Source organism: Gymnodraco acuticeps, unplaced genomic scaffold (genome assembly GCF_902827175.1).
Source record: "Gymnodraco acuticeps unplaced genomic scaffold, fGymAcu1.1, whole genome shotgun sequence".
NCBI lineage: Eukaryota > Metazoa > Chordata > Actinopteri > Perciformes > Bathydraconidae > Gymnodraco > Gymnodraco acuticeps.
This window is the reverse complement of record NW_022991219.1, coordinates 4,126,531-4,143,583: the sequence shown is the minus strand read 5'-3', so window position 1 is coordinate 4,143,583 and position 17,053 is coordinate 4,126,531. Positions and strand designations below refer to the sequence as shown.

Here is a 17,053-nt window from a genome sequence, read left to right as displayed (position 1 = left end):
TGTTTAGTTTCCCTGTCTTATAATCAAGTTCCCCATTTCTTAGCCCTCCATCTGTTGCTGACAAGTTTCCTCACTTCCCTCTTGCTGAACAGGCCCCTGGTTCGATCTATTAGTGATTGACAGTTTCAGTTCCTTTGGAAAGCTTATCTCTCTTGCCAGGGCCCCTCCTAATGAGTGACGGGATGTTGTTGAACTGACCAAAATCCTATATAACCTGTATGCATTTTCTACTCTGGGCGCACTCTCTAAGGATACTCTGTGTTCTGTGAGACCTGTGTCTTTGAATATATTCAAATAAATAACCGGAAAGACAACTCTGTCTGTTTTCACCATTTATTGCTTGATATTTCTGACTTGTATCTCCACGGTATTGATTAGGTCTCAGTTTTCCACAACAATGCCTAGTACTCTTAATTTATAAAGTAATAATAATAAATGTGAATAATTGAGCTCAGTTAGTTTTAAAAATCATGTTTTCATGTTATAGTAGGCCTACTTTACATGAACCTGTTTGAAACCTTAATGACCCCATGATGTGATTATTTATATCTTAAAACCTGTAACAACTATATTTAGATGTTCATAAATATCTACATTTAAAATATAATAAATATAAATACATGTGTAGCAGTTAGACAAACATAATTAATAGATGATCTCATTATTACCTATTTTATATGTAGGCTATACTATATATATATAATTAATTTGCCTAATAGTTGCTTAAAATGCTACAAAAACATTTGCAATTCGTTTTTAATCTGCCATGTCTCAACGTCTCTCAGCCACCGTAGTGTCGTGTCAGGTGGGCGTGTCGTGTACGGTGGTGTAGGGGGCGTGTCATGTACCGTCGTGTAGGGGGCGTGTCGTGTACCGTCGTGTAGGGGGCGTGTCGTGTACCGTATTGCTGCGGCTGCAGCTAGACCATATTGGAAGAACTGCTCGTATCTTGTAATTAGAAATACCAGTGTAGGAAGTCCAACATTGCACATGTTATTTTAGAACAATTATAAAAGTATTAGCATCAAAATATACTTAAAGTACCAAAAGTAAAAGCACTTATTATGCAGATTATAATATAGATAACTTATTTAGATTTTAACTAGTGTTGCATTAAAGGCTTTCTCACAGCTGGTAAAGGTGGATTTTAATGAATTTGTATAGTTCAGTGTAGCTTGTGCATTTACTCCAGGTGTAACTAAAGTCTGATCTAAGTGTTGATTGTATTTCACATCATGAATCCAAATCTGCAAAGAAAACTAGAGGTATATACTAAATGTAGTGGAGTAAAAGTACACGACTTAACTCTGAATTGTAGTGGGGTAGAAGTATGAAGTAGCAAAAAACTAAAATACTGAAGAACTAATCTCAAATTTAAATACTTGAGTAAATATTCTTAGTTACTTCACACCACTGGTAGTTTCTAACCCTGTGAATATGCTTTGTGAATGTGCATGCTGGTGCAAGGACAGACACACACAAACAATTCGTTTTTTGCCGACGGGGCTTTATAATGGATAGCATTTCAAATCCAGACAGGGTCTAAATCAAACAACTGTCGCTTTTTTATACAGTCTCACGGTGTATTAAAGTTTGATTACAAAGACACTTGGGAAATCATTGGGTGCAAAATACCAGATGGTGTCGAGTCGGGGATGAGAGGCATGAACTATAGAGCCACCCGTAAAGTTAAAAATACATGGAAATGATGTTCGTCATTGACAACAGAGTCGGTGTGATTGACTCCCATTCCTCGGAACATTAATCCTCATTATTCAGAAGGAATTTTCTCGGAAACACTTTCAATCCGGGAAGGATTTCCTATCAGTATGTCAAGTGATTAACAAGCCATCAATGTGAACGTTTCTTAACCAGCGTCAGAAGGTACCATTATAATTTATTATTAAGAAAAATCTAGGCATATCATCTTTAGCTATAGACAAAGCAAAAACACATACAACAGCACCGTCAGCCGGGTGCAGCAGACACACATTTTTGGGTCGAACGAACAAAGAGAAAACAAAAATATTAATTATCAGTCTAATCATTCTGCTTGTCAAATATAAAAAGAGAAATGGAGCATGTGATATTGCTCGCATGAGGACAGTGTGGAGCTGTTTCTCATAAATAACATGGAAATGAAAATGAGTAAAAATGTCTTTCAAGGAATGTGCTATTTTTTTCTGTTCGTTTTGTAGCATGGATATGTCACATGTGACTCCGGAAAGGAAAAGCAAGCACATACAGTAGACTGTGGGTTTGTCTACTTTACAGAAACTGAGGAAATCCCTTAAATGGTGGAAAAGAGACGTCTATGCTGAGCTGGAAACTGCCAGTTTTTTCAAGTGGTCCATGAAGACCTGCAAACTGACGTCATCGGTGAGGATCGGGGCTCCCGTCTCCTGCAGATAGAGAAAGAAGAAGAAGAGTTATTAACGCACTTTCCGGATAGGTCTTTTTGTGACAACTCTGATCCTGTGCTTGTTTAAACTAAGTAAATAGGTTTATGGCTAAAATTAGCTTATGTAAGGCCTTGTTCTCTTGATAATCTGCGCTGTATAACTTTACGCAGTGTTTGTGAAATGCCAGGTTAGGGTTCAGCTCTCCCTTCACTTGGGAAATAAGAGATTAACGCTATTTTTAGCTTTCGATCTCCCACACTCAAAATCTGAATTTAGCAAATCCAAGGCCTGCGTTTCCTGACGGTTTGACAGATTGTTTTTTCTTGATTTGGACGTCAGAAGGAGATTTCTGAAACGTCTTTATTTATTTAGATAGATGGTTATAAGGGTGCTGTACTTGTTTTTAACCCTTATATTGTTTCTGTGTCCTGGGGAATACAGTCATTTGACAGGCTGTGTTCATGTGTAAAATGGGTGTAATAACAAAGTAATTACGGTGTGATATGGGTCGAATAACAGTGTCAAATAGGTGTAATAACAGTAAAAATAAGCAGTTATATAGGTGAAATAAAAGTGTAACAATGTGTATAATATGGGTGTAATACAGGTGTCATACGGGTGTACATTTCTAACACGGGTGTAATGGAGGGTGTACATTTCTAATATGGGTGTAATGACATTCTAATTACATGGGTGTGTATAATAAGGCTTAGTTACAGGTGTAATAATGGTGTAACATGGAGGTCATGCGGGTGTGATGTTGGTATATATGGGTAATCAACTCATTTCCAAAATAGTAATATGTGTTTCCATTTAAGGGTTAAATAACCTCAGCCGACTGAAGCGGCACGATGCAGTTCTTTCCATATGCTCAGTTGAAAGCCATCTATTCCCAAGTTTAAAACACAGGCAGTTGTAGCGTGTAACAGCGTACCTGTCCCCAGGCGTAGAGGTTGTTGTGGGTCTGCGACGGGTTGACCTTGGAGAGCAGGAAGCGGGCCTGCGAGCCGCCGTGCTCCGTGTCGACGTAGCGCGGCATGGGGAAGCGCGTCTGCAGGATTTCCTGGGCGTCGTCCAGGGGGGCCAGCAGCAGCTGCTTGAAGTTCTCGTACTCCGCCATCTCCTGGTAGCCTGCCTTCCTCCACTGGGCTATGGTCTGGAAGTGAAGAGATAAAGGACTTCATTAAGAAATGTCTGCTGCATCACTTAATGATATTTTCTAGAAAGACATTAAAAGGGACGGTTTATCCCGAAAAACAAAACAACATATTTTGCCACATATCTGTAGTATTGATTGTGGTAGAATTTTTAGATGGAACTATTTTATTTCAACCAAACTACACCCGCCAATATACTATTGATAGGCTCAAGCTCACTCATATGACGGTATAGTTTGGTAAACATTTTTTGGAGATTAACCCTGGATAAAAGATTGTTTAAAAAAAAATGTATTCCTCAATTGGGAAAGAGAAATTACTATAAAGTTGTTATTTATTTTTGTATGAGTGCTATATAGTTTTAATATATTTGAGAGAAGGTAAAGGCAATATAAAAACGTTTGGCAACTTTAATTAGGGTGAACTGTCCCTTTAAGGAGGTAAATGACAGATGGGGACAGGTGTTTTTGATCTGCTGCCTCACCTCTCCATGGTAGATAACCAGCTGGAAGAAAGTGTCCATGAGCAGGATCCGGTCTTGCAGGATGCTGCTGCTGTCCAGGAGGACGGGCTGTGAAGAGACACACATCCAGTTGGAAACCATTCAAGCACCAAACACATCATTTCTCACAGACATTCTGAAGGAAAGGCCGACGCCTCTCCAACAGTGATAATACTAATGGTGTGGAGGGTGTGAGGCTGACCTCTGGTGGTCCGTGGAAGGAGTATGAGTAGAGGATGGGCTGCACCATGATCAGGGACTGGGTCAGGTCCTGCCTGACAAAGTGGTGTCTGTAGTAGGAGGACTCATCGGGGCTGTTGTTGAACACCTGCAGGAAGGGCGACCGCCGCAGGTGGAACATGAACTGCAGGTGGAGGAGAGGAAATAAACGTTATATTAAAGCATATTCTAAACCAATAAAAGTGGGGACAGATTTATAATGAGTAATCACATTTAAATCCGAGCTAGAAATAGGTGGAAAAGTCAATTTAGTCATTTATTTCCATGTTTACCTGTGGGTAGAGGGACAGAGACTCTGACAGTTTAAATGAGGTCGGATCATCTTTGTTGAACTGTCCGAACTTCTGACACTAAAAAAAGAAAAAGACACGGTTCAATTACTGAACATACTTTAACCTATGATAACCTGGCACATCCTACGTGACAGATTGTGGAATGTATTTATAGCGCACAATCCTAAGAATGCCAAATATGCATTGTTGTCACAGAGCCCAGGTATGGAGGTGTGTGAGCGTCACTCACCAGGCGGATGAGCTGCCGGTCGAGCCAGCGCAGCACGTCGGGCCCCTCCTCCGACTCGGCCCGGAACACGCCCAGGCGGGCCATGATCACCGCGGCCGCCTCCTGGTCGAATGACGACTCGATGTGCTGGATTTGAGTCTGTGCGTCAGCCCAGCTTGGGTAAAAAGGAAAAAAAGGTGTTGCAGGTGAGCTTGGGCGTGCTGTTTAAAGACGCACATGCAAACAGGTCGCTGAAGGAGTCGCCAGGATCTACAGGAATGTAAACATCCTTTTAGAGGAGGTTATATTTAATCCAGCAGTCTCTTTCTTTATTGTCAAGAGACAGTAGTAATGCACTAAAGATAAGCAATATACTGCTGTGGACGTGGCAGCAGCACAGCACATTTTAAAAATATCATTTTCAGTGTATAATATATTTTAATATTTTCACCTCTTTTCCATGCTGCCCTTTTCAAAGAGGAACTAGAGCCATTTTCAAAGCCACCAAACATTCATTTTACCTTACAGAACACGCAAGTAGCTTATCCACCGCTGCCTCTATCCATGTCTTTGTTTGTGTTATTGTGTGACCTTGGAGATTTAAAGGGTACGATGGAGTCACTAAGTCACACAATAACACAAACTAACTAACGGATCAAGGAAGAGGAAGAATGAGGGTGAAATGTGTTGTTTTTTCCCCCAATGGAGTCTGGTGGCTTTCAAGAGAACATTTTTTCGTATATGTTTTGCCACTAACCCCATACTGTGTGTAGCCAATCATCTACTGAAGGTAATAAAGACTACGGATAAGTACTTCATAAAAATGTACTTCAATACATCCAAATGTAAACCTTTTTAATGTTCCAGGTACACATGTGATACTGTAATGTTTTAGGGTCTTCTTACTTCCTGGCGACGGTGGAGACCCGTATCCTCCTCTGTGTGCTGGAGTGCTGGTACTGGGTCACAAACTGGACCACCCCTCGGCCCCCCTGGGGAACGGGGGCATTGTGCTACACACACAAAAAGCAGAAGACACAGTAAGACATCTCTGTTTGCACAAGTCTAAACAAATGGCTTCTTCTACGAGGAACAACAAGACCATTGTTCGAGGAGTTTCTCTAAACAAAGCCTTCATCACAATGAAATCACTTTTTGATGTGATGAGACTTGTCTACAGTAATCCCTTCAGAGCTAACGAGATCAAATTCAAGGAATTGTGTTTATTTACCTGATTCACCACTTCAAAGAATTGGCCAGAGTGGTGGAGGGGTTGAGTCCGCATATTTTCCACTGGCTCGTGCCCCCTGTACCCATCTCCTGCACAGAACAGAGGAGACATTGTGATGAATGCCAGTATGCGGCAACTCTCGGATTACAAGTGCATTGTGGGAAGGAAGGAATCTGACACTGAATGGGGGGAGGGGAGGCAGGGACTCACATTCTCTGAGACGCTGGGACCCTTGGCGTTGAGTGAAACACACGGTCCGATGGTGCCGCAAACCTTCACTTCCCTTGACGTCTATGAAGACAGAAAGACACACAACATGAGTATAGGAATGTAGATCTATCAACGCTTTGAATCAAATGGAATAAAACATATCAAACGAGGATATTCATTGGTTAATAATGCTAAATGACTCCTTTACCTTGACCTCCAAGACGCCTCCGAAGGCCATGCGGAAGTCTCCGTTGCAGTCTTTGCTGAAGACCCTCTGGAAGGTCTGCTTGAAGAGAGATGTGTTGAACGAGTCGCCCATCACAATGTGCCCCCTGATCAAAGAAATGACAATAAATCAGTTAGGATCTAAAGTATCTCATTAATACGTGAATCACCACACATCCCTGACACTGAGGCTGACGTACCCGGTGAGGTTAGATAAGCACTTCATCTCCAGCAGCCCCGACTGGTCCAGGGCGCAGGCGTAGATATCGATGCAGTGGCCGTTGACTGCTGTGCGGTTGGCCATGGCTTCATAGTACTGTGGGACACAAACGAACACACAGATTGTTGTCAGTGAACCTGCTAATTGCATTTTGCCTTTATTGCTTTTTTGGGGAACGTCCAGTCTTGTTTTCGCCAACTTTCTAAATTGATAATTCCCTTTTAACAATTCCATAAACAATAAAGTTGTCGTTCAAATGTTGCAGCAAGATTGTCAACTGCATTAAACTAAATGTGTAAAAGGAGTATTCCACTCAAATACAAGTAGAGTTGAAAACGCCTATGCAGTTGCTCACCTTGGTTGCCTTCTTCAAATGGCGAGCGTTGTCTTTCTGGATGTCGTGCCAGGAGCGGATGGGGAGTTTCAGCTCGTCTCCCACCACCATGCCGGGGCCCTGGGTGGGGGGCCTCCGATGAACAGCATCACGCGAGCCCCGGTGTTGGGGTACGTACCCTGGAGATAAAGAGAGGAGGAAGTGGGTTATTGTTTTACAGTCCCCTCTGCTTAAGTTACAATTAAACTCCACAATGTTTCTCGACTAGGTCACCTATGCCCCTTTCACACCAGCGCTTTTTCAGCTCCGGCTCGGAGCTGGAGCCTGAAAAGCGCCGGTTTTTCCTGTTCACCCCGCAGCGGCGCCGGCTCTTAGCTCCGGAATCGGGTTCACTTCCAGCTCCAAAATATTGTCGGTCTAGAGGCAAGAGCTTCGGAGCTAAGAGGTGGCGTCGCTTACGTCTCTCTTATGTCGAGGCGTGCAGGAAACTAAACCCACCTCCCTGAACATGGGTCGACTGTCATGCCTGCCTACAAGCAGTAGTGCTTATAACACACTTTATAAAGTCAGGCAACTAACCAGGCTTCGTGTGATTCTGTTGTACCTCTGATCTGTTTTTAGACGGAGATGGTGGGTTTTTGTCTTACTTTGACCATCCGTTCACTGTTATTGATCATTGTGGAGAGAGGCAGACGTTTTGTTTTGTATTATAGCAGCTATCGGATGGAATCAATACATGGGCTGCACAGGTTGTCGTGTCCGACTATCACAAGTAGAATCATAATAAAAATACGCCGGTAAAATGTGCCTTAGAAAACGGTTTATGCCACAATAGGATAGCAATAGCAAGTAGTCAGTTTAGCTTCGGTTGCTATGCCAACATCACCCATTTTATACCAGAGAAACTTTCATGACAGCGTTGTGATGCCAAACAGCGTCAATTCAGACTGACACACATTCAGGGGAACTGGGGATATGTATCAGCTGCTTGTGTGAGTCAGACAGTGAATACTTTAGAGCGGCCGCTGCAGTGTGAGCTAACCGGGAGCTAACGGAGGAGAATAAACTCCCGTAGAAGAGCAGCCAGCACTGCTGCGTCGGTAAATGCTGCAGAAACACATTAATAAACAATGAACCACGGCACTCTGGAGAAAAGCATAAGGTAGGAGAAGTCGTTATTCAATTTATTCTGGCTTCGTGTGATTAAAAGCAACACGATCATCGACCCGACGCAGTTCCCCGTTGTTGTGAGCGCCGTAATGCCGTTGGGGAGCAAATCAGCGATGAAAACGGTGACGTCATGACGCAGCAGCGGCAGCACCAGTCGGGTGCTGGGCGGTGTGAACAGAGCGGGAGCAGAAAAGGGAAACCGGAGCTGAACCAGAAAAGCTCCCGCTCGGAGCTAGAAAGGGAAAAGCGCTGGTGTGAAAGCCGCAATACTGTAGTTGTTAGAAAGATTTCTGCCAATTCAAGTGCACAGTCTGCACTCATTTATATCCACATTCAAATCCATGTACTTGGGCAGTGGATGTGGATAATGAACATCAGTGACCTAGTTCTCGAATTTGCCGTTTAAAGAGAAGGTTTGAGGAAAATCATCTAGCCTTATTTAAAGAATTATGATCACAGGTACATTGACAGTAATCCAGAAAACAACCTTTTAAAGACATGTTACTTAAATTCAATATGGTTGGTTACTCTTCTTTTTTAATAGCATTGCTAGGTAGGTGTCAAATGAGAAAATAAACCTAAATTATAATGAATCTCATTGCTTTATAAAGCTATTGGAAATGAATTTCCATTCAAATAATGCAGTTTTTTTACATTTGATGACAAAAGTAGAAATCCAGGTCAACTTAAAGTGTGTTGAAGGAGTGTGAAAAGTCACATTTAGCGCTTTGAGGGAATCAGTTTCAGCAGAAGGGGGATCTTTCAGCCAATACTCAACCAAGTCTAAAGTCCAGGAGTCTGGGAAAGTCGAGGCATTTGGAAGGAGGCCAGGAAGCCACAAAGCCACCGGAACAAGCTCTTATTGACCACATGTTCTACGTAAACAGTGATTCATTTATACAGGGCCAAAGTGTACTCATTCACGGAGAACAATCAAATAAGCAAACAAATTGGGCTTTTTTGTTTGTTCGGCTTCACATGTTAAAGACCCATTCATCAAGCAAAACGCCTCTTGAACAAATCAGTGAATCTGAAAAAACCAAATGTATTCCAATCAGGCCTCCTATCTGCTGAGGGAGAGGGGAGCGGGGAGAACGAATGTTATGTAACCGTGCTGATTAGCAGCAGCAGGAGGAGAGAGGATGATGATGATGATGGTGAGGGGGAAAAGGCAAACATGGAACTAGCCTTTGAACTCACAAAGCACATGTACTGTTCCTGCAGCAGATAGTCATCACCGTGTGCCTTTCTGAACCACTGCATGTGGCACGATCGTCTCCAAGAGGATAAAGTTCAGCTTACAGAGTGACTTATCATTTGAATCCAGACCAGAAGCATACACATCGGGTATGGTCTGGAGTTGTTTTGTTGTTGTTGTTTTTGTAGACGTGTAAAGAACAGCATAGATATAGTCCTGCATTATTTGTATGCACTTAAGGAGGGATAATACAGGTGATAAGGGGACACATATTGACCCAATTGATATGATGAAATGTAGTCGATTGACTTTAGCAAGACAACTATTTATATTGAAGATTATTGAGTTTTTATGTTTAAATATGCAAATATTGGCTAATATGCATCCATTTCCCGAACAGAACATTGACCATTAGTTAGAGCCAGGTTCAACATTCTTGTATATTTTGTTGACATTTTAAATTGATTTGTACGCAGGGAATTTTGGATATCTCTTTGTATCACTCTAAAATGACTGTTGAAAGCGGTATTTGTATACTAATAAAATAATTTAAATGTTGTAAGATGAACACCTTAATGTGAATTTTGAATCTTGTATTTCCTTTAAACTGACAGTAGACATGTTATGGAGGGACAATAACCCCATGTTTCACCTTAATGTAATAATATCTGAATGTGTGTGTGTGTGTGTGTGTGTGTCGTACCTCCAACAGGCCCACAGCGACCGACAGTGCGACCCCAGTGGAGCGGAGGGGCCGTTTGCCCTGAGGGACGGGCCAGGGGTCTCTCTGAAGCTCACCGAGCAAGTCAGTCAGGTTCATGTCGACTCTGTGCACGGGCTGAAGGAACCTGCGAGGGAACACAAACACGCTTTAGGCAAAGACAAACTCACTGTGTGTATTTAACCTTTAGAAACAGCTCCCATTAACTCGATTCAGACTAGAGGGGAAGGTGTGATGCTCCTACGTACTTGCAAGTGGCTTCAGCATCCTGAGCGGCCTGTGGGCGCCCTTGTTGTCCTGTAGCGGCGGGCTTTAGACCAAGCATCTCCTGAAAGACACACGCAAAAAAACAAACAAAGTTGGCTTTTTTCTTTGATGCTTTCCCCAGAGTCAAAAGTCAATATGGAGAAGCAGCATTCTGTTTTTATTCTCCCTACATCTGGAAACAAGTATTTTCTGTTTGCTAATAAACTCTTTATGCCTCAGTTTCCCTGTACCCACCTGGATCTGTTTGGAGGTGAGGTCCTTGGTGCCCCTGAACACGTAGCTCTTGGCGATCCCCTCGCAGCTGAGCTCGTGGACCTGAACCATGCGTCCGAATGTGATGAGGCCCACCAGGGCGTTGGGGGGCAGCAGGCTCAGGGACATCTGCAGGGACTCCTTAAGGGCCTGGAGGTCCTCTTCCTCCAAACACGTGTCCACCACGTACAGGAAGATCAGAGGGGCCGTGGGTCCGCGCTGCAGAGAGGAGGGACACTCATGAGTTCCACACACTGAGGAGATGGCACTGTTAAATTAGATCTTTCTTTTTCTTATTGGAAAACAAAAAGTGCTGCTGAATTATTGTTTGTGCTTGTTGAATATATTTACACTAGTGGATATATCATATTACTTGATGAAAAGCATATGCATTATTCATGAAGGCACACAACAATAGTAATGCAGCCCTCATTGGTTGCAAAGCCACGGATGTGTTTGTATAACTACAATCACAAATATTTATAATAGCCAGGTATATGATTTGGAGATTTGTTTTTCGCCACCTGCGTTCAGCTTTTCGACACTCTCTTTTCTGCTCTCACGGTCATGGCCTTTCTCCATGGAGATATTTTCTTCCCAGTCACTTCCTTTACCCTAGTTGGAGCAATGGCATCTATAACATTTTGAATTAAAATGATCTGCTAGCTCATTTACTGAGATGTTAGCAGGGGCAAGTGTGGAAGAAAAATTCTGAGTAAACATTTCCCTAGTATTTTCAGTTAAATATCGCTTTGTGGTTACCTCTTTTTGAACATTTTTGTGAACAGAAATAGAGCTCTCAAAGAAAACACAGTGATCAGAGAGTGCAACATCAGTCACCACAACCTTAGAGATATTCAGACCCTTTGAGATAATTAAGTCCAGAGTGTGCCCCTTATTGTGCGTGGGCTCCGTCACATGCTGAGTCAGTCCATAGAACAGAAAACAGTTCTTTAGCCCCTCTGTCCTGGGGGTTGTCAACATGGATGTTAAAATCACCAACAATGACTAGACGGTCAAAGTCAATACACACTATAGACAGCAGTTCAGTAAAGTCATCAAAAAAGCTTGCACAGTATTTGGGTGGTCTATAGATATTTAGGAACAGAGCTCGAGAGGAGCATTTCAGCCGAAGGGCCACATATTCAAAAGAATCAAAGTTCCCATAAGATGTCTTCCTGCATTGAAGGGAATCATTGAACAGAATAGCAACTCCACCCCCTTTCTTATGCATTCTTTCCCGACTCATAAAACTAAAGTTGGGAGGGGTTGATTCGATAAGAACAGCTGCACTGTTATTTTGTTCAATCCATGTTTCTGTTAAAAACATAAAATCGAGATTGTGCTCAGTGATTAAATCATTGATTAAAAATGTTTTACGTGCCAGAGACCTGACATTTAATAAAGCTAGTTTAAGTTTGTTGAACACACTATCAGTCAGATTTTTTGTAACAAGCTGTGGCTGACATGGAGTCACTTCTAAATTTGATAAACTCACACAAACGTTTGAGCGCTTCCTGTTTCTATGATTCACCGCTCTTAATCTAATACCTATCAACACAGATATCGGCAAAGCTACAGGCAGGCAGGGCCCCGCATGTCGTGGAAAGAGTTGAGAGTGCCATACGCCCTTGAGCCTGGACCCAGCACATATCAGTCAGTGTTTGCTGCGTTTTGTACACACACAGTGCTTATCAGGGCTTCGGTGACCGCAGATGCGGTCGTGAAGGGGGGGGGGGGGGGAGGTGGTTGACTAAAAGAAAACTCTTCACGTAGAGAGGCCAATATCAGAAATCGTTATTATTCCCCTTGGCACGGAACACCTGGAGAACACACAATCTGCATGCATGGGTCAGAGTGCAGACATGTGTAATATTTACCTGCACTATGTACTCGATGGTAGAGAACTGTGGCATGAGTTCAGCCGGCTGGTTCACGTCTGATATTCCTGCATAAGAGGGAGGAAACTGCGGAGACAAAGACAGAACCACATGAATAAAAGGAATGCAGCTAGTCCACATTACTGTATGTTACTATGTTACGCAGAGTTATGGAAACAATTGTTATCGAATTAAAGTAAGCTGTGGACGTCAGCACTTACTGGGTTCCTTTGAAAGCAGAAGTTGCACGCCCATATTTTGGCTCTGAAGTCAACTTGGCTGTGAAGGAGAGAACAAAACAGTTTAGGGCTTGCATCCAATTGGCAGGAGTGCAGCTGTGAATGATATTAAGTAAATACTGAAGGTGTATTTGCAGTACCACGCCTTGAATTAGTAACACATCAGCATTTGGAAACGCTGATGTGGTCAAATATATTCAAAGTTTCAAACACATAATTCATATCCCTGCAAGCCATTTTCTTTTACTTAAGGAATACTACAATGAAAAAAACATAGTGTTCACTAGACTAAGGCTACGACTGAAGATTGTTTTCATTATCCAATACTTGGCCCAACTTTCTTATAGATTCAATTATTAATTTATTTTATTCCCAGGTTCGCTTGGCTTGGTCTATGTAATGTCAGAAAATGAAAAATCCATTCCTAAATTCTACTAATCCAAATTCATGTTTTTCAATGTTTTGTTTTAGAAGTCCAAAACCCAAACATGTTCAGGTTAATAAAAAAATGTTGGAAAATGAAAATAGCTGTCTCTGATTTTGCAAGAAATATTACAATTTTTTTTTTCTTCTGTTGATCAATAATAAATGAATGTACTTATAGTTACAGAGCTACAAAAGGCATTGGCACAGCAGGTTAAACACCATTTTCATTTATTAAAGAAAGCTACATCTACAAATGAAAGGTTGATAATCATAAAGAATTAAATAGAATGCAACATATCTTTATTATACACAATGCGGTTTGTATAAAGACCGTTTTTTATGCTTGGCAGCAGAAACAAACATTGAAAAAGTTCCCATCTGTTGCAATGTTTTCCATTTCACTCACCATAGGGGGTTGAGCACGGCCTTGCAGTTGGCCCGGCTGCACAGCACCGGCTCGTACTGGACCGGCGGTAAATCGGGCCTCTCCTTTAGCGGTGTGAAGAGGCAGGAGACGGGCACCACGAGCCTGGTGGCCTCCAGGCGGCTGGAGGGCCACAGGTTCCAGCTGAATCTCACCCCATCCCTGTCCTCGTTCTGTTGGATGAACTCCTGGTAGGTCGCCATCGCAGAGCTTCAGCAGGGAAAGAGCCCAATAGATCACAGTCAGGTATAAGTCCAATAGAGAAACTCTCAGTAGTCCCAGTGACACTTGTTTTGAGTGTCTGCAGTGTGTGAGCAGCTCTTTACAGGTGATCTTTCTGCTAGTCTAACCTCTTGCTACAGTGAGCCACTCTTTATACAGGTGCTCCTTCCCTCCCATGCTAAAATAAGATGCAGATTCAAGATAGCATGACGCAGACGTGTGACATCAGCAAACTTGACAAGCGTGTTTTTTCGTGAGATGGAAAATAGCGCAGAGGAATCTCAAAGATATTTTTAGGCTACATATTTGTTGGCGTGTGTCAGTGAAATATCGATGATGCCTTTAGAGAAGCGTCACCAAGAAGCTGATGTAGTGGCTGTCGACTCGCCCTCTTTCTCACTGTTGTCAGAGTAACTTTGTGTTCCTTGGGCAAAACAAGAGCATTTCAGCTAGTTTTCAAGGGGCAAAACAAAAGTTTCCAATCTTTTAAGTCTCTCAAAGAACTCTTAAGATTCAGAACATATAATATGATGTATATTTCTGTAGGTTACACAACTGTGTACTAGGCAAGGCTGCAAAGTGAATGCAGATATGCTTTTCAAATTGTATATCGTTTTTGTAAATGAATTTTTCTTGTTTACCTGTTTTCGATTTTAGAAATATGTTTACATAATATTTCTCCTTATTTTTTCTAAGTGTGTTCGCAACATTTTACCATAAGCTACTATATTATACGTGAAACCTACTTGGCAATAAACCACATTCTGATTCTAAAATATTTCTAAAAGGATCTATTTATCCAAGGATCCAATTATCTCCCCCATTGTTAATTCTATAGATGTCCAATGTGACATCTTCAAAGCATTTGTTTTGTCTAATCAACAGTCCAACAACGGATAACATTGAATGTAAGACCACACAAGACGGAACTAGGACACTTTGCAGTTTTCCCTTGATAAGACTTGGCAATCTAACTTGATAATCTGTTACGTAATCAACTTGTCACACAAGATTTATAATGTTACATTAAGTTATTGCAGGTCACAGTTGTCTGACCTAAGATAAGAGACGAATTAATGTCACATTAAGCTTTAAAGACCATTGCCATCCACAGTGTTTTGTATTAGCCCTGTAATATAATAATCAAGGCCAAAAATGTACTGTTTCAAGTTCTCCATTTGAGAGAGTTTTGATGTTCATTTTAGACTTATGGCCAGAAAAAGACCCTCAACATAAAACAATATAATCATAATAGATCATAAACAACCAGTCAGTTTCCCTGTATTCAATGTTTTTCTTAGAGAATGTGAGCTTTGCCCTGCCATATCTGTTGCACGTTGACGTTGTCAAGGGGTATTTGGCAATTTGTCATTACACTTTCTAGGGATAGGTAGAGGCAAACCTTGACATTTCATTACATCTTAGAAATGATTGATATTTTTTTTTAACGTTTTAAAAAAAATAGTATTACCTTTAATGCAATAACATAGGCTACAGGCCACGTATAATCACAAATGAGGTTGGTCTCTTTCGTGTAGAATATCCACTCTTACGCTGTTTCTGACATACTTTATAGTATTGTAACCGTGGTGTTATCGAAACCACATGAATATAACGGTACCCGTTAATGTCTAACATTATTACGTTGCTCTGTCAGTCAAACAAGCTAACGTTTCGTTGCTTGGGCTAGCTAACGGAATGTAGCATTAGCCCACTTCCTGTCCCTTCATGAATGGCAGCCGAAACGGGTGGCCTACTTTCGAGCAAATTTAAGTCAAAAGCTTACCTTTTATGTTAGGTTGGCCTCAGGTCTAGACACGAGCAAAGCAAACAGGTGTTTTCGGTGAAAATTACAACATTTGGAGATACAAGCAGACGGATGTAAATGACAGAAAGACGATGGTGAGGGGATCACTCCCTGTCAGCCGGCTCCTGCTGCACTTTACTAGAATGACGTGTTACTCCAAATTCAGGCGATTCCTATTGGCTGTTCTCTCCGTGACGTGACTAGGGCGTGCTCTGTGTGCGCATGGGAAGAGGGGAATTGTGGGACATTGAGTTTAAAGTATTCGCTTACGGAAACGATCGCATTTGCAAGGAGCTTGTTGAAGTTATCATTGTTGATAAAACGTGATTAGACCATTGTGATAGTTTTTTTACTTTTTGCTATCTCACCTCTTGGTTACGTGGAGTAGGCTACTAGATAGGTGATTAATCCCAAACGACCACAAGGCTACAGATTGAAGTTAATTATTCACTGTGTAAATAGGCTTCACATAAGTGGACCTACTATCTTGTAGCCTTTTTTAGCTGCATAATTTATATTGTCTATTTCTACTCTGTAGGCGCTTAGAAGAGAATATCATACTCATACGTTTTACTCTAAAGCAATCATTTGAATGTTACTGAAATAGAACATAAATACACTTTACTACAACTAATTGTATTTTTATTTTACAAGAGGCTTCATGCTAAACCCTTCTTTGGTGTATGATTTAATTAAGTGGCATACTTAATAATAAAGCTTCACTCCACATAACTCTGCACAACTCATTAATTAATCGATATCATCATCTTAAAAAATATGATACGCTTTGTGATGTGCATTTGTTTCTTAACAAAAGTAAACACACAGTACTTTGACAAACTCACACATAATTCTTTCACACAGTTGAGGCACGTTTAAATCTTTCACTAAACAGGGGTTGTATCACTACTCCTATCAGCCTTAACAATTATTGCTCACCCTTGCTCCCAGTAATAACATCCCTTCAGAAAAAGGTAACACATGGTAACCTACACGTACACACTGCTGTGTGTTGTTAACAGAATTACTGTGTGTATATATCTGAAGCCAAAGCCTTGTTGCTCCCATTAACAGCTGTCCATGGTGCTGGAGTTAACTGCTGGAAACTGATGGTTGTGCTGCGTTCAAGGCTTGGCTCACTAACTGGGACTTTGGTGTGTGTGCACCAACACCACTTTTTAAACAGAATATCTTGCCTATTATATATTTATGGCAAAATCCATAGTTTGAACTTTAAAAACTATAAAACATTGTAACACTGTTAGACAACAACTGAAATGTACTTTATCCTACAATCTGGTAATGGGTATTAGTTTATAAAAAAACACACAAACGAAATATGCTATGAAATTAAAGTTAAAGTCTGTATGCACCTACGTTTTTAAAGTCTTAGTTTATACTATAAGTGTTTCCCTGGTAAACACA

General features: G+C 41.4%; 1 protein-coding gene across 1 annotated transcript; it reads right to left on the bottom strand.

Moving 5' to 3' along the window:
- Positions 1-1,486: 1,486 nt before the first annotated feature.
- On the bottom strand, positions 1,487-15,853 carry sec23b (SEC23 homolog B, coat complex II component). The gene is given in 21 exon segments (XM_034239268.1): positions 1,487-2,402; positions 3,337-3,558; positions 4,044-4,130; positions 4,264-4,425; positions 4,574-4,651; positions 4,824-4,977; positions 5,709-5,815; positions 6,034-6,056; positions 6,059-6,122; positions 6,244-6,324; positions 6,452-6,575; positions 6,669-6,784; positions 7,044-7,150; positions 7,153-7,201; positions 10,094-10,238; positions 10,360-10,439; positions 10,613-10,849; positions 12,511-12,597; positions 12,732-12,789; positions 13,582-13,809; positions 15,608-15,853. Coding segments are annotated over 20 exon segments (2,292 nt in total). The 5' UTR covers positions 13,803-13,809; positions 15,608-15,853; the 3' UTR covers positions 1,487-2,312.
- Between the last annotated feature and the right edge of the window lie 1,200 nt (positions 15,854-17,053).